General features: G+C 47.0%; 1 protein-coding gene across 5 annotated transcripts in view; it reads left to right on the top strand.

Annotated features, from left to right (window-relative positions):
- CFAP20DC (CFAP20 domain containing) overlaps positions 1–16768 on the top strand; it is a 91036-nt gene extending 74268 nt beyond the window's left edge. For 4 of the 5 annotated variants that reach the window (XM_064156958.1, XM_064156955.1, XM_064156956.1 and 1 more), the window contains 2 exons: positions 10653–10744; positions 16512–16768. In XM_064156958.1, coding sequence (XP_064013028.1) covers positions 10653–10744; positions 16512–16621 — 202 coding nt within the window. In that variant the 3' untranslated portion in view covers positions 16622–16768. The remainder of the gene's footprint in view (positions 1–10652; positions 10745–16511) is intronic. The other variant, XM_064156959.1, reaches the window with a different exon arrangement.
- Positions 16769–20483: the final 3715 nt, after the last annotated feature.

Genomic DNA, 20483 nt, shown 5'->3' with positions numbered 1-20483 from the left:
GATTGGATCCATTGGCCAATGTCAATGGCAGGAGCTTCAGTAAGGTCAAATGCCAGGTCCTGCACTTGGGCCACATCAACCTCACGCAATGCTACAGGCATGGAACAGTGTGGCTGGAGAGCTGCCTGGCAGAAAGGGGTCTAGGGGCTGTAATAGACAGGAGCTGAATGTGAGATAGCAGTATGCCCAGGCAGACAAGAAGGCCAATAGCATCCTGGCTTGTATCAAAAATGCTGTGGCCAGCAGGAGCAGGGAGGTGATTGCCCCTTGAACTCAGCTTTGGTGAGGCCACACCTTGAGTATTGTGCTCAGTTTTGAGCACCACAGTACGAGAGAGATGTGTTGGTGCTGGAGCAGGTCCAGAAAAGGGCAACAAAGCTGAGAAAGGGCCTTGAGAATAAATCTGATGAGGACTGACTGAAGGAGCTGGGGATGGTTAGTTTGGAAAAGAGAAGGCTGAGGGGAGACCTCTTGGCTGTCTACAACTGCCTCAAAGGATATTGTGGAGAGGCTGCTGCTGGGCTCTGCTCACAGGTAGTTTGAGACAGAGCAAGGGGGTATGGCCTCAAGCTGAGACTGGAGAGGTTTAGACTGGATATTAGGAAAAAAGTTTTTCACAGAGAGAGTGGTCAGGGACTGGAATGAGCTGGCAGGGAAGTGGTCAAGTCACCTACCCTGGATGTGTTTAAGAATGGTTTGGATGTGGTGCTTAGGGCTATGATGATGAGCTAGAGGATACTGAGTTTATGACCAAGCCAGCAAGCTAGCATGATGATGAGCTAGAGGATATTGAGTTTATGACCAAGCCAGCTAGCTAGCATGATGATGAGCTAGAGGTTTAGTCTTTAAGTAAATTCCAATCCTAAAATCATTTAACAGAAGCCAGGACAGAAGTTTCATGTATTTAACTACCAAGCATTGACTACATAGAACAATATGTTCACTTCTAACCCATCCAACCTCCAAATTCAGGTCATTTCTGTGTTTAGACTCATGCAGATGATTGTGTATGGTTTTTTTTTAATAACCTGCATGAATTTCTCATGGGAACTTTGATAATGAAAGGAAAATGAGAGAGCATTGACAGGTCAAACTTCAACCTAATGCCAGTCATCATGATTATGCTGTTCTCACTGGCAATAGCACCTGTCAGTGTCTAAGTATCTCATACAAGCAGCATTTACACTTCCTCTGTTATTCTTGGCTATTACCTAAGCCACTACATCTACAGATTGAAGACTTTAAAAGCAGGTTCAGGTCTTCCATTCACAATTGCACTTGCACTTTTTACAATCTCTTTTTTAGTTACTGATTTCAAATGTTGAATATTTTACCTTTTAGGGAGGTCTCTCTACCTCCATTAGAATCACAGAACTTTCGAGGTTGCAAGGGACTTCCAGAGATCATCAAGACAAACCTCCCTGCCAAGGCAGGATGCCCTAGGGTAGTTCACACAGGAATGCATCCAGGCAAGTTTTTTAAAACCTCCAGAGAAAGAGACTCCAAAACCTCTCTGGGCAGCCTGTTCCAGGGCTCTGTCACCCTCACTATAAAGAAGTTTCTTCTCATGTTGAGGTGAAACCAACTCTGCTCCAGTTTGTAGCTGTTGCTCCTTGTCTTATTGCTGCTGACCACTGAAAAGAGATTGGCCCCAGCCACTTGACACCCACCCCTCAGATATAGAATCAACCAGGCTGGACGAGACCTCCAAGATCATCCAGTCCAACCTAGCACCCAGCCCTAGCCAATCAACCAGACCATGGCACTCAGTGCCTCATTCAGGCTTTGCTTCAACACCTCCAGGGACAGCGACTCCACCACCTCCCTGGGCAGCCCACTCCAATGCCAATCACTCTCTCTGACAACAACTTCCTCCTAACATCCAGCCTAGACCTTCCCTGGCACAACTCAAGGCTCTGTCCCCTTGTTCTGTTGCTGGTTGCCTCGCGAAGAGCCCAACCCCACCTGGCTACAGCCTCCCGTTAGGTAGTTGTAGACAGCAATGAGGTCACCCCAAACCTCCTCTTCTGCAGGCTGCACACCCCCACCTCCCTCAACCTCTCCTTATAGGGCTTGTGTCAGATCTCCTCTCAGTCTTCTGCAGACTAAACAGCCCCAGGATTCTCAGCCTTTCTTCATAGGGGAGATGCTCAAGTCCCCCAGTCATTCTCATGGCTCTGCACTGGACTCTTTCTGGCAGGTCCTTGTCTCTCCTGAACTAGGGAGCCCAAAAGAAGTACAGTATTTGGCAGGCTGCACTTGCTGAAGTGGTTTGGAGGCAGGAAAAAGGCATTCTGCAGATCTGCTTGTGCTTTTCTAACTGGTTAACACTAGCAGAAAAAGAAAGTTCCAGTAGGGCATACAGTAAATGAAGATATTATGTATTAGGATGGAATGAATCTGTCACTCTGATGGATTGTGAGGCCAAGAACATATTAACAGATTACTCATAGTCAGAATGCAGCTCACTGTGAAAAATGGGCAGGAAATGATAAGTGTTGGTTTGTGCTGATTTAATGATATTTTGGAACTACAATAACACTCCAGGAGAATAATGCAGTGCAGCTCATGGCTTGCATTTTTTAGAACCATCAATGTGTTGCCAGATTGCCCTGGAATACTTCTTAAAATAGGGTTTTCAATCCATGCAAAGTCATGTATATTTATGGCATTTTCCCAGGTTTTTATTAAAATCTGGTTTCCAAAATTCTTCATTTCTCTGCAGCAGAATCCTCTGTGTTCTTTTCAGGGAGTGTGTCTTCTTCTTCTTCTGTATATGCACTCAGTTTTCCAGCTCAGAGGTGCTGGTTTGCACCTGGAGCTGTGTAGCACTGAACAGTTATTGATGTATAAATTAGCATTGAATATTTCTTGACTTGTGGCAGGATTGTGGAAAAAAAAACTTAAGAATGCTCAAAATTTGAAATTGTTTAAAGCATTTGAAATACAACAATAGGCAACTTAAGACAGATATGGCACCAAGCTAGGAGCAGGTGTGGAGTTGTTGGAGGGTAGGAGAACCCAGCAGAAGGACCTGGCCAGGCTGGATGGGGGGCAGAGGCCAATGGGATGAGATTGAACAAGGCCAAGTGTAGGGTTCTACACTTTGGCCACAACAAGCCCAAGCAGCACTACAGGCTGGGGACAGAGTGGCTGAGAGCAGCCAGGCAGAGAGGGACCTGGGGCTGCTGGGAGAGAGTAGCTGAAGATGAGCCAGCAGTGCCCAGGTGGCCAAGAGAGCCAATGGCATCCTGGTCAGGCTCAGGAACAGTGTGGCCAGTAGGACAAGGGAGGTTCTTCTGCCCCTGTACTCAGCACTGCTCAGGCCACACCTTGAGTGCTGTGTCCAGTTCTGGGCTCCTCAATTCAAGAGAGATGTTGAGGTGCTGGAAGGTGTCCAGAGAAGGGCAACAAAGCTGGTGAGGGGCCTGGAGCAGAGCCCTGTGAGGAGAGGCTGAGGGAGCTGGGGGTGTGCAGCCTGCAGAAGAGGAGGCTCAGGGCAGAGCTCATTGCTGCCTACAACTACCTGAAGGGAGGTTGTAGCCAGGTGGGGTTGGGCTCTTCTGCCAGGCAAGCAGCAACAGAACAAGGGGACACAGTGTGCAGTTGTGGCAGGGGAGGTCTAGGCTGGATGTTAGGAGGAAGTTGTTGGCAGAGAGAGTGATTGGCATTGGAATGGGCTGCCCAGGGAGGTGGTGGAGGCACCACTCCTGGAGGTGTTGAAGCAAAGCCTGGCTGAAGCACTTAGTGCCATAGTCTGGTTGACTGGCTAGGGCTGGGTGCTAGGTTGGACTGGATGATCTTGGAGGTCTCTTCCAACCTGGTTGATTCTATGATAACTTCCCAATTATCACAGAGATTTGTAGTGGCAGGACCCTGAAACATTAGTTTCCTTTTTTTCTTCTCAATGGGTAAGACTGCATTTTGTACCTAACTAAACCAGATTTTACTATTAGCAACCTAAAAAATGTGTTTGCTTCTCTACTGAAAGTGTTACTGAAGGGTTTCTTTCTGTGGAAATAGTTCTATTTAAAACAAAACCAATACTCCCATTGTGCATGCATCATTAATGTATTACAAAGCACAACTCAAACACAGGGGTTGGTAGAAGTAACCTGACATAAGTTGGTGAAGTTACACATATGCATGAAGTTCAGCAGCTCTGTCAAAAACTGTCAATTCAGATCTGCTAATCTAGAGGAACCCAACAAGTAGTGTATGCTCCTGAGGTCTTCAAGCAAAGCCTGGATGAGGCACTCAGTGCCATGGTCTGGTTGTCTGGCTAGGGCTGGGTGCTAGGTTGGACTGGATGAGCTTGGAGGTCTCTTCCAACCTGGTTGATTCTATGATTCTCTGAATATTAAGGGTGCTTTAAGAGAAGTGTGGCCAGCAGATGGAGGGAGGTTCTCCTCCTCTACTCTGCCCTGCTGAGACCTCACTTGGAATATTGTGTTCAGTTTGGGGCTCCCCAGTTCAGGAGGGACAGGGATCTACTCAAAAGAGTCCAAAGGAAGGCTATGAAGATGATGAAGGGGCTGGAGCACTGTCCTGTGAGGAGAGGCTGAGGGAGCTGAGGCTGTTTGGTCTGGAGAAGAGAAGACTGAGAGGGGATCTAATCAATGGTTATAACTATCTGAAGGCTGAGGATCAAGAGGGAGGGGACAAACTCTTCTCATTTGCACCCTGTGATAGAACAAGGGGCAATGGGTATGAACTACAGCACAGGAAGTTCCACCTCAACATGAGGAAGAACTTCTTTACTGTAAGGGCTCCACAGCACTGGCACAGGCTGCCCAGAGAGGTTGTGGAGTCTCCTTCTCTGGAGCCTTTCCAGGCCTGTCTGGATGTGTTCCTATGCAACCTGTGCTTGATTGTGTGCTCTTGCTCTGGCAGGGGGATTGGACTCAGTGATCCGAAGGTCCCTTCCAACCCCTGAAATCTGTGATCCTATGAAGACAGATGTAGCAGGGAATAGGTGGGGGGTCTTACAAAGCCAAGTGACTGTGCCAGCAGACTTCCTGGCAAACACTTTCTAGTCCTTTGGATCTCAGACATGACTGTCTTTTGAAAACACTGCAGTGAATTTGGATGACAGATTAGCTTGGGAAGCAGAGATAGAGTAGCACTAGCAGTTCTTCCTTACCTTTTCTAAAGCTGTCACAGTTTCTTCAGGAGATTGCCTTTGCTGACATTGTGGTTTAGAGCAAATGTAGAGCATCAGACAAATGATAATGCTTTGTGGTCTCTGACCACGTCCTGCAAGCATGGTCATATTCTAGTGTTAGGCTGATGTTGGCTGTTTCTGAAGGAGCAGACACCACACATGGCAGTGGCAGAAATGCAAAAGGTATCACAATCACAGAATGAACCAGGTTGGAAAAGACCTCTAGGATCATTGAAGCCAACCTATCACCTAACCCTTCTAACTAACTAAACCATGGCACTAAGTGGCTGATCCAGTCTCCTTTTAAACACCTCCAGGGATGGTGATTTCACCACCTCCCCTTGGAGGCAGCCCATTCCAATGCCAATCACTCTTTCTGTGAAGAACTTCTTCCTAACCTCCAGCCTAAACCTGCAGCTTGAGGCTGTGTCCTCTTGTTCTGTCCCTGGTTGCCTGGCAGAAGAGACCAACCCCACCTGGCTATGACAGGACCACAGGATGTTAGGGGTTGGAAGGGATCCCGGGAGATCATCGGGTCCAACCCATGATCACAACCTCACTTCAGGTAGTTGTAGAGAGCAATAAGATCTCCCCTGAGCCTCCTCTTCTCCAGGTTGAACAACCCCTGCCATAACACTGTGTATCACAGCATTCATTTAACTGTTATTCCTAAAACCTTTTGAAGCTGTGGAGCAAACAGAGTGTTTGACTGTGTCCAGGGAATACAGATATGATGAGTAATGACAGAGCTGAAAACAAAATATCTAGGCAAGATTATTGCTGTGTGCATTGGTTGCAGCAGTTCTCACTGGCATGAGCTGAACAGCAGAAGAGAAGGGTTCATTGTAAAGTTGCCCATATATATGTAAGTACTGTGATGGTGTAAAAAAATATAGAGAAATTTAAGTATTTTTACTTGAAATGGTGGAAAATTCAGTATCTCATGCTTAAAATCTGCTGGGCCACTGGCTGCATTTCTACACCAGCAGTTCTGTTTCCTGAGGCATTAAATTAGTTTATTTCCATTTTTCACTGTGAGCAGATAGGTAGTTGTCCACTGATTCAACCCAGATTACCTGTACATGCCAACAGGACCTGATGTGGAATCAGTAACAAGTCATAGGATCACAGGATCACAGCTCACAGGATGTTAGGGGTTGGAAGGGACCCAAGGAGATCATCAAGTCCAACCCCCTGCCAGAACAGGACCACACAATCTAGCACAGATCACAGAGGAACACATCCAGACAGGCCTTGAAAGGCTCCAGAGAAGGAGATCCCACAACCTCTCTGGGGAGCCTGTTCCAGTGCTCTGTGACCCTTACAGTAAAGCAGTTCCCCCTTGTGTTGAGCTGGAACCTCTTTTGCTGCAACTTACACCAATTGCTCCTTATCCTATCCCAGGGAGCAGTGAGCAGAGCCTGTCCCCCCCTCCTGGCAGCCCTCAGGTACTTATAAACATTTATCAAATCCCCTCTCAGTCTTCTCTTCTCCAGACTAAGCAGCCCCAGGGCCCTCAGCCTCTCCTCATCAGCCATGCCCTCCAGTGCCCTCATCCTCCTCCTAGCCCTCCACTGGATCCTCTCCAGCAGATCCCTGTCCCTCTTCAACTGGGGAGCCCAAAACTGAACACAGTATTCAAGATGAGGTCTCAGCAGGTCAGAGAAGAGGGGGAGGAGAACCTCCCTTGATCTGCTGGACACACTCTTCCTAATACACCCCAGGATCCCATTGGCCTTCTTGGCCACAAGGGCACATTGCTGTGCCATGAAAAACTAACAAAACAAAACCCAAACCAAAAAGCAATTGGTGTATTTTATCAATGCAACACATGGCTGAGCCTTGCCAGATTTCTCTCTCAGAGGCAAATCTTGGGTGAGATCATCAGGGGTTTTCAGCAAGTAAAAGTGCATCACCCATTTGCTTGGTGTTGTACAACTCAACTGAATTGGGACAATCACAGTCTGGCAATGTAGTGAAATCTGTCAAGCTTTGGAAAATTCATCCCTTCTAGGCAAAGCCATGGATGTTGAAGGTGCTAGCCTGATAGCATTCTATGATGCCATAACTGAATGGGTAGATTCAGGGAGACCAGTGGCTGTAGTATACCTTGACCTTAGCAAGGCCTTTGACACTGTCTCCCATGATATTCTAGGGAGCAAGCTCAGGGATTGTGGGATGGAAGAGCAGGCAGTGAGGTGGATTAGGAACTGGTTACAAGACAGAGTTCAGAGAGTGGTGATCGATGGTGCCAGGTCCAGTTGGAGAGCTGTAACCACTGGAGACCCCCAGGGATCAGTGCTGGGTCCAGACCTGTTTAGTATCTTCATCAGTGACACTGATGAGGGGGCAGAGTCAGAGAGGCTGTGGGGTCTCCCTCTCTGGAGCCTTTCAAGGCCTGTCTGGTGCATTCCTCTGGGACCTCTGCTAGACTGTGTGGCCTTGCTCTGGCAGGGGAGTTGGACTCAATGATCTCCTTGGGTCCCTTCCAGCCCCTGATATCCTGTGATCCTGTGAAGTTACCTCTATAATCCTGGGTAATTTCCCTGGCTTCTACTCCAAATTTGCATAAGTAATGGGTTTGTGCCAGCTGTTGGACACACAACAGCCTTGGTCAGGCATAAATTGAATCAACCAGAAACCAAGCTGAATTTGCTCTGTTGAGCTGCACTGCTCCCATCAACATGGAGCAAACAAGGTCATTTAAAGACCCCCTTGTGTCAATCATTCCTCTTAACCTTGCAGTGAAATAAAGTTGTCAAAGAGGATGGATCTGGATCTATCAAAATGAGATTATTTACTGATGCCCCTCAAATGCTGTGTTCAAGTGTTAACTCTCAATTATTTAGTCTACTTAATTCCAAACTGGGTGTCAAGTGCCTGGGGCCAATCTCTTTTCAGTGGTCAGCAGCAATAAGACAAGCAGCAACAGCTACAAACTGGAACAGAGAAGGTTTCACCTTAACATGAGGAGAAACTTCTTTACAGTGAGGGTGACAGAGCCCTGGAACAGGCTGCCCAGAGAGGTTGTGCAGTCTCCTTCTCTGGAGACTTTCAAAACCTGCCTGGATGCATTCCTGGGTGAGCAAACCTAGGGGACCCTGCCTAGGCAGGGGGGTTGGACTCTATGATCTCTCGAGGTTCCTTCCAACCTCTAAGATTCAGTGATTGTATGGAAGCTTTAGTGCATTACAGCTCTTTACTGTTGAAGAGGAGAGATGGGAACTTAAGGCAACATAAGCTATGCAGCGTGTACATAGATTAAAGAATCACAGAATGTTAAGTGCTGGAAGTGACCTCAAAAGCTCATCCAGTCCAACCCCCCTGCCAGAGAAGGATCACCTACAGCAGATCACACATCCAAGCAGGTCTTGAATATCTCCAGAGAGGGAGACTCCACAACCCCCCTGGGCAGCCTGTTCCAGTGTTCTGTCACCCTCACAGGGCAAAAATTTCTCTTCATGTTTCCATGAAACTTCCTATGCCTCAGCTTCCACCCATTGCCCCTTGTCCTGTCATTGGGCATCACCTTGCAGAGCCTGGCTCCATTAGTTGAAAAGAATTGCAAGATCTGCTCACCTGCAGGAGGAATTCCTTCACTTTGTGACTTAGTTGAGTCTTTCCAAGGCTGTTTTTCTCTGATCCATAGTATAATAAGAGTGGCTTTTTCAGTGACAAGATCTGCAACTGGGTTTGCAGTAAAAAGCACTAACAGTAACAGTAAAAACAACTGCTCTGTTTTCCTTTCTTTGAGCTGTAACAATCAAAGAGATGAAGTGTCCTAAAGTTGTGTATGTGAAATGAACACTGAACTTGGCATGAGTGTATGATAACATAAAAATCATCTTCAAGAAGCTATCACAGGGCAGTGTCCAGGAGAGAGACATAAATTGCCTATTAAATTGAATAGGTGAAGGAGGTCCATGCTCCATGCTCTATGATGAAAACTCCATCAGAAGGTTTTTTCTTTACTGAAGCAAGACAGATATGTGACAGCTGTGATGAGTCCTCTGTATGGCCTTGTTAGTAGCTAAAGTCATGTTCTGCTCAATTGCAAGTATTTATTAGCAACATAAAATCTGTTATGGCAATAGAAAATGTTACCAACCATTGTTTATAATGTATGTAACTAACAAAGCCTTTTACCAATATCAGCATTAACGTCCTGACTCCAGTCTTAGCTTCTTAAAGCCACTAGAAAACTCTTCCTATATTATTCTTAGCCTTTACTGAAAAAATAAATGATCATAGAATAGAACTGATCATAGAATCAGCCAGGTTAGAAGAGACCTCCAAGATCATCCAGTCCAATCTAGCACCCAGCCCTAGACAGTCAAACCAGACCATGGCACTAAGTGCCTCATCCAGGCTTTGCTTGAACACCTCCAGAGACAGCGACTCTACCACCTCCCTGGGCAGCCCATTCCAATGCCAATCACTCTCTCTGACAACAACTTCCTCTCAACATCCAGCCTAGACCTCCCCCAGCACAACTTGAGACTGTGTCCCCTTGTTCTATTGCTGGTTGCCTGGATGTTGCACCTGGCTACAGCCTCCCTTCAGGCAGTTGTAGACAGAAATGAGGTCACCCCTGAGCCTCCTCTTCTGCAGGCTGCACACCCCCAGCTCCCTCAGCCTCTCTCACAGGGCTGTGCTCCAGGCCCCTCACCAGCTTCGTTGCCCTTCTCTGGACACATTCCATATCTCAACATCTCTGTTGAGTTGAGGAGCCCAGAACTTAACACAACACTCAAGGTTTGGCCTGAGCAGTGCTGAGTCCAGGGGCAGAATAACCTCCCTTTAAGTGAACTTAAACTGGAAAGACTAAACTATTTAAGGCAAATCAGCTGTCCCACAGTTTACCAGCACCAAGCTGGTATCACACTGTTAGTGACATCCATCTCATGTCTAAGCTCAGCTCCAACTCGTCGCCATCCAGACTGTGAATGATGCACTGCTTGCTGTGTCACCAGGTCACAGGGGACTCCAAGCACTGCTAAATCCATGGTAACCAAACACAACTCTTGTGATTGCCGTGAAGCCTTTTTCCTTAGAGAGGGTAAGGGGGTTTAATCCAGCTGATCCCTGCAGTCCCTCATCAAACACAGGTTGTTCATCCCAAGTCTCTATTCCTCAGGCTCTCACGAGTCACATAGGCTTTCAAAGGCTAACTGTGGATTATGGCTCACACTTTATGTACACCTTTTGCTGAGAGAGCAATACCAGCTGAAAGCTGACTTAAACCACAGATTTTAGTGTGGGCAGAACAGGTGAAAAGGGGAAGGAAGGAAGGTAGGAAGGAAGGAAGCCTTAACATGTAAGGATTGTATGAACTGTAAAGTTTATAGTAATCAGATCCAGCTTGTCATATTTCATCACACTCAGCCTGCAGATTCCTTTGAAATCTTGTTTAACAGTCAAAAAGAACTGGAACAAATAGGAACACAAAGGTGCTTTTATGAATGATGTTTTGGGTTGTGCTTTTCAGGGACTCGTTGAGCGCGTTCAGTCCCCCTATCATTTCTGGAAGCCAGCAACTGGAGGAGCACACTAAATCTTCACCAAGACAGAGTATTCCAGGTAGGAGTTTATGAAGACAATGAAAAGCACCTTGAGAGAAAGACATTTCAAAATGCTGTTTCTGTGATGCTGGTGCTGGCTTTTCATTGTTTTCTATACAGCTGCATTTTCATTCCAAATTCTCCTATTTATTAGTCTCAGCTCCAGCTAGCAAAGCTTTCCATGCTGCATTATTTGCTCTGATAGAAGAATTAACTTAGGCAGTTACAGTTTCTGAAAGTTTTGGCTCTATGTGGTTAATGCAATAACCACATTATTTGTTTAGAACAGAACAGAACAGAACAGAGTGGAGTGGAATGGATTGCAATGCAATGCAATGGAGTGGAGTGGAATGGAATAGAATAGAATAGAGTGGAATGGAATGGAGTGGAATAGAATAGTATAGAATAGAGTGGAGTGGAATGGATTGCAGTGGAATGGAATAGAGTGGAGTGGAATAGGATAGAATGGAGTGGAATGGAATGGAACAGAATAGAGTGGAGTGGAATGGATTGCAATGGAATGGAATAGAGTGGAGTGGAATAGGATAGAATGGAATGGAATAGAATAGAGTGGAGTGGAATGGATTGCAATGGAATGGAATAGAGTGGAGTGGAATAGGATAGAATGGAGTGGAATGGAAAAGAATAGAATGGAGTGGAATAGAATAGAATGGAATGGAGTGGAATAGAGTAGAATGGAATAGAGTGGAATAGAATGGAGTAGAGTGGAATAGAATTGAATGGAATAGAGTAGAATAGATTAGAATGGAATGGAATAGAATAGAGTGGAGTGGAATGGAATGGAATAGAATAGAGTGGAGTGGAATGGAATAGAATGGAGTGGAATGGAATGGAGTGGAGTGGAATGGAATAGAATAGAGTGGAGTGGAATAGAATAGAGTGGAATGGAGTGGAATAGAATAGTGTGGCCAGAAGGGACCTGTAGAGGTCATCTAATCCAGCCTCCCTGCAGTAGCAGGGACATCCCCACTAGACCAGGTTACCCAGGACCCCATCAAGCCTCACTTTCAATGTCTCCAGGGAAGGGGCCTCAACTACCTCCCTGGGCAACCTGTTCCAGTGCTCCAGAACCCTCATAGTAAAGAACTTAAGGAATAAAATAAGGAAAATAATGGATTTGTGCTATTTGTGCAAACCTGTGAAAGAAAAGACACAAAGACTTAGCATTCTTAGTCAGAAGCACAGTGACACTTAGATGATGCTTCCCATATGAAGCAAAATGTTAGATTTAGCCTTAAATGAAATCTCAGTGTGATTCTCTGAGTGAAGACCATCGTTACCAACTAAAGTGTCACAGGGGTTTGGATGTTAATGTTGCTTGCTTAGAGAATGGCAAAGAACTTAGCTGAAACTGCAAAGTCAACAACAACAGAATAAAACAAATACCTGGATGGGTCTCTGAGCAACTTGATGTAGTGTGAGATGTCTCTGCCCATGGCAGGGGGTTGGAATTAGATCACAGTGTCACTGTATCACAGTATCACCAAGGTTGGAAGAGACCTCACAGATCATCAAGTCCAACCCTTTACCACAGAGCTCAAGGCCAGACCATGGCACCAAGTGCCACGTCCAATCCTGCCTTGAACAGCTCCAGGGACGGCGACTCCACCACCTCCCCGGGCAGCCCATTCCAGTGTCCAATGACTCTCTCAGTGAAGAACTTTCTCCTCACCTCCAGCCTAAATCTCCCCTGGCACAGCCTGAGGCTGTGTCCTCTTGTTCTGGTGCTGGCCACCTGAGAGAAGAGAGCAACCTCCTCCTGGCCACAACCTCCCCTCAGGTAGTTGTAGACAGCAATAAGGTCTCCCCTAAGCCTCCTCTTCTCCAGGCTAACCAATCCCAGCTCCCTCAGCCTCTCCTCGTAGGGCTGTGCTCAAGGCCTCTCCCCAGCCTTGTCACCCTTCTCTGGACACGCTCAAGCATCTCAATGTCCCTCCTAAACTGGGGGGCCCAGAACTGGACACAGTACTCAAGGTGTGGTCTAACCAGTGCAGAGTACAGGGGCAGAATGACCTCCCTGCTCCTGCTGACCACACCATTCCTGATGCAGGCCAGGATGCCACTGGCTCTCTTGGCCACCTGGGCACACTGCTGGCTCATGTTCAGGCAGGTATCAATCAGCACCCCCAGATCCCTCTCTGTCTGGCTGCTCTCCAGCCACTCCGACCCCAGCCTGTATCTCTGCATGGGGTTGTTGTGGCCAAAGTGCAGCACCCTGCACTTGGAGCTATTGAAGCCATCCCCTTGGACTCTGCCCATCTGTCCAGGCAGTCAAGGTCCCGCTGCAGAGCCCTTCTACCCTCCAACCCAGCCACATCTGCCCCCAGCTTGGTGTCATCTGCAAACTTGCTGATGACTGACTCCATGCCCTCATCCAGATCATCAATGAAGCTGTTAAAGAGGATGGGGCCCAGCACTGATCCCTGAGGGACACCGCTAGTGACTGGCCACCAGCTGTCGAGTCCTTTCCAACCCTGACAATTCCATGATGCCCTTTTTTCTTATTGGCTGTCCTAGGGAACAGGGTAGGTATCTCCATTTCTCTTCAAGTCTGGGGAATTCAACGTGAACTCTCTTAAATCTGACCTGTGTGTTTTGGCTGCCTGAAGACATCTCTGTGATTTACTGTCCAGAGCAGATTATGTCCCTCAAATTGGGAATGTTTTCCCAGATGTATATTTGTAATTATTTCTGGCAGCAAAATAGAGTTGTGCTGTCAGGAAGGGCCTTGCTTTGAAGAATCATGTAATATGTTTTGTTAAGCACCCTAAGTAAGCTAAAGAGAAGTGGACAGTGGTCCTTGAGTTTAAGGCACATTGGATATATATTTGTGATAGGTCTCTGAGATTCCTGGTGCTGTTAATAAGATGAACTCCAAGGCTTGCTGCAGTAAAGCTGGAATGTCTGTATATTTATATTTTACATGATAACTTTGGTGGGGAAAAAAAAAAGGTAATTCATTGCTTGGAAGTAATTTTAATGAGATGAGATTGAACAAGGCCAAGTGCAGGGTGCTGCACTTTGGCCACAACAACCCGAAGCAGCACTACAGGCTGGGGACAGAGACCGCCGTGCTGCCTTTGGAAATCTGCTGCAACCAGGGGGAGGTTGCTTTCTTCTCTCAGGTGACCAGCACCAGAACAAGAGGACACAGCCTCAAGCTACACCAGGGGAAATTTAGGCTGGAGGTGAGGAGAAAGTTCTTCACTGAGAGAGTCATTGGACACTGGAATGGGCTGCCCAGGGAGGTGGTGGAGTCGCCGTCCCTGGAGCTGTTCAAGGCAGGATTGGACGTGGCACTTGGTGCCATGGTCTGGCCTTGAGCTCTGTGGTAAAGGGTTGGACTTGATGATCTATGAGGTCTCTTCCAACCTTGGTGATACTGTGATACTGTAACCTTAAGAAATGCCTTCAAATTCATGTGTGGATATTGTGAGATGCTAAAAGGAAGAAGCCTAACTTTATAAACAAGATACATCTAGAGGACTGATTTCTCTGCTTGCTCACATGGAAATACATACAGGGAATTGTGGCTATAAAGCTATAAATCCAGGGAGTCCTGAATGCAATACAATTCCAATTTGGTATGAGTTCAAGGCACACAGGGAAAGAGGTATGCCCCTGATGAGCCTGAAGAATTTCTTATCCCTAAATCAAAGCAGGCAATATCATGAAAAGCCAGTTCCAAAGTAAAGAGGGAAGGAGATTTAAGCTTAGAGAAGAAAAGATAATCATTTGGAAGAGAAGCATCAGCAAGGAAAAGCAAAATAGCAAAAGGGAGAATCTGGTGGAAATAACAGCATGGTTTCAGGTGAAAATGAAAGGCTGTGTGAGGGAGTGAGGCATGAATACCATTTGCTTGTGTACTATGATCTGGAGCATAGAGAGAGGCTCAGTTCTGTGCTCGCTTTCTGCACAGCATAATATTTCCCAAGGGCTATCCAAACAAAATATCTCAGTTAACCTCATTTAGCTTACAGGCCTGATGAAATACCCACAGCAGGGAGGGCAACAATTTAGCTTCACCTTTTTACCTTTGCTTACAGTAAAAGAAAGTTTCTTTCTGATGCCATTTGTTAATGCTGCCGAGGAAAGAGAACGGAATTCTCTTCTGAAATGATCAAGGGCACACTTCTTCAGTATGCATTTACTGCTCCAACCTACTTTCTGGCCTCTAGATAATGTAACCTATATATTGTTGTGTGATCCTGGGCTGTAAATAGATTCTGGGTGATGTAAAACTGCTGCTGTTAGCAGAAGAGGCCATTACTTACTATGAAGTGTTAGGGCATAGAAAGCATTCAGTCTGTATTAGCAGCCTGAGAACGAAATGAACGTTTATGGAGAAATTCAAGACACAGATTGCTTTCAGCTGTGAATTATGTCCTATCAAAAAGCTATAGATCTTAGCTTAGATGAAAGACAGGTTTAGAAAAGGAGCTGCAATATATGAAGCTTCTGTAATAAAAGTCTGTGTGGCTTCGTCGGTGTATTTTAAGCAAGGGATTCGTTCTGTTACCTGAAAATGTGCTTGCATTTCACTTCACTCTAGACAGCCTGGTCTGAAAAAGTTTGGGTTTCTCATATTCCTCTCTGATACTGAAAGCTCTGTGGGCAGAGGCCAGTGGGATGAGATTGAACAAGGCCAAGTGCAGGGTTCTACACTTTGGCCACAATAACCCCAGGCAGCACTACAGGATGGGGACAGAGTGGCTGAGAGCAGCCAGGAAGAAAGGGACCTGGGGGTACTGATAGATAGTAAGCTGAAGATGAGGCAGCAGTGTGCCCAGGTGGGCAGGAGAGCCAACGGCATCCTGGTCTGGCTCAGGAACAGTGTGGCCAGTAGGACAAGGGAGGTTATTCTGCCCCTGGACTCAGCACTGGTCAGGCCACACCTTGAGTGCTGTGTCCAGTTCTGGGCTCCTCAATTCAAAAGAGATGTTGAGGTACTGGAAGGTGTCCAGAGAAGGGCAGCAAGGCTGGTGAGGGGCCTGGAGCACAGCCCTGTGAGGAGAGACTGAGGGAGCTGGGGGTGTGCAGCCTGGAGAAGAGGAGGCTCAGGTCAGACCTTACTGCTCTCTACAACTATCTGAAGGGAGTCTGTAGCCAGGTGGGGTTGGTCTCTTCTGCCAGGCAAGCAGCAATAGAACAAAGGGACACAGTCTCAAATTGTGCCAGAGGAGGTCTGGTGTTGTCAGAGAGAGTGATTGGCATTGGAATGGGCTGCCCAGGGAGGTGGTGGAGTCGCTCTCCATGGAGGTGTTGAAGCAAAGCCTGAATGAGGCACTTAGTGCCATGGTCTGATTGACTGGCTAGGGCTGGGTGCTAGGCTGGACTGGATGAGCTTGGAGGTCTCTTCCAACCTGGTTGATTCTATGATTTACCTATACTGCACACATGGGAGATATGTTTGCTATCAGACATTCAAATCCTTCCATTTTTTATAGGCCATAGGTACTCAGTAACTGTGTTCCTGATATCACTTAGGAATACTCTGATCCACTGTCAGTCAAGGTACTTCTGGTCAGTTGCTGTACTGGACTTGCTAAAGTCCAGTTGCTAGCCAAAGTGACTGACATTGTTTCACCTTGGCTAAAAAGAAGCCTTCAGAAATACAGTAACATTGTGACTCTTGAAGGTAATTCTGAAGTCCAAAGATTATAGACTTGAAAGAAAAGATCTGTCACATCTGACAAAAGACTATTTCCATGTCATTGTCTCTGTGAATAAGAACAATTTGTTCTCATGTTTCCCACTTGACCCAGGTGAAGATGACCTCAGTGCCGAGGAGGATGAAGTTTTGACTCTTCTGTACGATCCATGTCTGAACTGTTACTTTGATCCAAGTTCTGGGAAGTACTATGACTTGGCATAGCCACATCAGGAGAGCCTATCATTTTGTACTCAGAGCAGAGTGATCTTTTTGCTGCTTGATAAATGTGACTGGGATGGATAATCTCTATAACTTAAAGCCTAAGTTAAACAACAGTTTGGAAAACAAACACATTTATTTTGTAAGTAGTGCCTTATTTTTATAGTGTTCTATTAAGTTGTACTGCAGTGGGGAAATCACCTCAGTTCCTTGTGACCAAGACATTTATTTGTGAGGTTTATTTCCAGTGTGGCCAGCAGGGCAAGGGAGGGGACTGTCCCCCTTTACTTGCTCTCCTCAGACCCCACCTGGAGTACTGTGTGCAGCTCTGGAGCCACCAACACAAGAAAGACATGGAACTGTTGGAACCAGTCCAGAGGAGGGCCACAAAGATGCTCAGTGGGCTGCAGCAGCTCTGCTATGAGGACAGGCTGAGAGAGTTGGGGCTCTGCAGCTGCAAGAGTTGGGATTCTTCATCCTGGAGAAGAGAAGGCTTCGAGGAGACCTTGGAGTGGCCTTCCAGTATCTGAAGGGGGCCTACAGGAAGGCTGGGGAGGGACTATCTACAAGGTCTTGTAATGACAGAACAAGGGGCAGTGGCTTTAAACTGGCAGAGAGGAGATTCAAACTTGATGTTAGGAAAGGGTTCTTTGCAGTGAGGGTGGTGAGACACTGGCACAGGTTGTCCAGGGAGGTTGTGGCTGCTCCCTCCCTGGAGGTGTTCAAGGCCAGGTTGGATGAGGCAGGGGCTTGGAACTGGATGAGCTTTGAGGTCTCTTCCAACCTAAACCATTCTATCCTGGCTTGTATTAAAAATGCTGTGTCCAGAAGGAACAGGGAGGTGATTGTCCCCTTGGACTCAGCTTTGGTGAGGCTATACCTTGAGTACTGTGTTCAGACACAGTGCCTTTGAAGTTCACCAGCTGAGTGTGTAACACTGCTTACTGCAGACCTTTGAAGGGAATGTCAGAAGTCACATGGCAAAAGTGATCTGTAGGCAGTTCTGGTGATTCTTGTTCTCAGTTTCTACTTGATTATATCCCCTGTATTCCACTGCAGTTATATGCATGCTGATTACTCAGTGAATTTTTCAGAGTAATATATGTGAATGTCATAAAGTGAGCTTACTAAGCTCACTGGCAAGTGATTTAAAATGGTATGCCTGTAAATTAGCCATAATTAGGGATCTCAGTTAATGAATATCCCAGAATCAATTCAGAATGTAGTTGTTAATAGTGACTTGGCATAGGATCAGACCAGGGATTTGGCTTCTGTGGCAGGGACAAGCATATCATCACAAATTGATCCAGGTAAGGGCAGCACTGAGATCCATGGAAAGACAGATACTGTGTTGAGATCAATTACCTACCATGCCTTAGCCTGTTTCTCCAAGAAGGATTTGTACCTGTCCTTGCTAGTGCCATGATCACTTTAAAAGTTCAATTAAATCATAATTTTGACCTTCAAAAAACAGATCATAGAATCATAGAATGGTTTAGGTTGGAAGGGACCTCAAGGATCATCCACTTCCAGCCCCCTGCCATAGGCAGGAACACCTCCCACTAGAACAGGTTGCTCAAGGCCTCATCCAATCTGGCATTGGACACCTCCAGGGAGGTTGTGGAGCACAGAACCACCCAATGTGATCACATTCTGTGCTCCACAACCTCCCTGGGCAACCTGTGCCAGTGTCTCACCACCCTCACTGCAAAGAACTTCCTCCTAACATCCAGTCTAAATCTCCCCTCTGCCAGTTTAAACCCATTCCCCCTTGTCCTGTCATTACAAGACCTTGTCAATAGTCCCTCCCCAGCCTTCCTGTAGGTCCCCTTCAGATACTGGAAGGCCACTATAAGGTCTTCTCGAAGCCTTCTCTTCTCCAGGCTGCAGAGCCCCAACTCTCTCAGCCTGTCCTCATAGCAGAGCTGCTGCAGCCCTCTGAGCATCTTGGTGGCCTCCTCTGGACTGGTTCCAACACTTCCATGTCCTTCTTGTGTTGGGAGCTCCAGAACTGCACACAGGACTCCAGGTGGGGTCTGAGGAGAGCAGAGCCAAGGGGCTCTGCTGCCCACACTGCTCTTGCTGCAGCCCAGCACACAATTGCTGTCTGGGCTGCACTCATACTGCAGGCTCCTGTTGAGCTTTTCATCACCCCAGACCCCCAAGGTCTTCTCCTCAGGGCTGCTCTCAGCCATTCCCCACCCAGCCTGGATCTGTGCCTGGAATTGCACTGACCCAGGTGCAGGACCTTACACTTGGCCTTGTTGAATGTCCTGAGGTTGGCCTGGGCACACCTCTGCAGCCTGTCCAGGTCCCTCTAGATGGCATGTACATGCTGGCTTGTACATGCTTGCACATACCTAACCACTTCCTTTTTAGCATCACTGAGTGATCAGGACCCTACTCCTGTGTCTGTGACTATGGCTATTTAAAATGTGGTGTTAATTTTCCTTTCATAGCCTCATGTCTCACAGGAGTGGTTGCATGTCCCAGGACACCATTGTGAATCCAAAGTGGGTCACTGATGCTACTGAGATAACTGCTCACTTTGGGGAAGATAAAAATAAATCCACTGGAGTGAGTCCAGAGGAGGCCACAAAGATGCTCAGAGGACTGTAGCAGCTCTGCTATGAGGACAGGCTGAAAGAGCTGGGGCTTCTCAGCCTGGAGAAGAGGAGGTCTCAGGGAGACCTTGTAGTGGCCTTTCAGTATCTGAAGGAGGCCTACAGGAAGCATGGGGAGGGACTATTGACAAGGTCTTGTACAGAACCATAGAATCAGTCAGGGATGGAAGGGACCACAAGGATCATCCAGTTCCAACACCCCTGCCATGGCCACAGACACCCTACCCTACATCAGGCTGGCCACAGCCTCATCCAGCCTGGCCTTAAACACCTCCAAGGATGGGGCCTCAACCACCTCCCTGGGCACCCCCACCCCTAATGAGCTGAGGAGGCAGGTGGGTAGTGACACTAGGTTCAGGGTGATTTTGCTGTTGCAGACAGGTTCATAGGCAAGCCCAGATACACTCTGCTCTCCTGTCATTAGCACAGTATTTTATAGGCAAGTCCTTTTCAACATCAGCAGTTTGGGATCCTTGCCCTTTGTGTTCTATTTAGCAGCTTTATGTCTCCTACATCCTTGGGCATTGATTGCCACAGTGCTGTGAACACCTGTCAGTTGAGCAGCATGAGATGCTTAGCTGCAAGGACTCTAAGTTCTGCTCACAGTATTTTTCTTCATCATCATCATCATCCTGTGAACCCAGAAGTAAAACACTGCTGTCACTCAGTGTGCTTTTTGTTTGGCCAGTTTGTCAAAGACAGCATTTATGGCAAGGGATGAAGAACACCAAGATTTGCTCCTAGCAGTCATTGTCCTGGAAGGTAAATTAAATGTCCTGGCTTGCCTCACCCTTCTGCTGATGAGGGAAGCAAGGATGGAAGGAAAATAAAGGCTTGGGCCATTATGTCCCCTCCCAAAATGATAAACAGGAACCCACAGGTGCTTAGGTACTTGTTGGTGTCTTGCCCAAATAAGAGTGAGCAAACCCTGGGCTCACCTAATATGGTCAGTGTGGCAAATGCCATTCTGATAGGTGAATCTCTGTGGCCAAAAGAGCCTTTACACTTGGGCAAGTAATAGAAATTGAGCTAAGTTGCCAGCAGTTGTGCTGCCCCTGCCTCACTGCTCTGCCCTAGTGTGTGCTGCTTCTGCCCTGCTGCCACTGCCTTACTGCTCTTGGACATGTTCTGCTCTGCCTCATGCTCTAGACCGGCTTAGTCCTGATATTTTGGGCTTGAAATACCTGGAAGCTTAAGTGGGCTGCCCAGGGAGGTGGTGGAGTTGCCATCCCTGGAGGTGT

Source organism: Pogoniulus pusillus, chromosome 16 (assembly GCF_015220805.1).
Source record: "Pogoniulus pusillus isolate bPogPus1 chromosome 16, bPogPus1.pri, whole genome shotgun sequence".
NCBI lineage: Eukaryota > Metazoa > Chordata > Aves > Piciformes > Lybiidae > Pogoniulus > Pogoniulus pusillus.
Note: the sequence above shows the minus strand (reverse complement) of the source record. Positions and strands in the feature narration are given on the sequence as shown.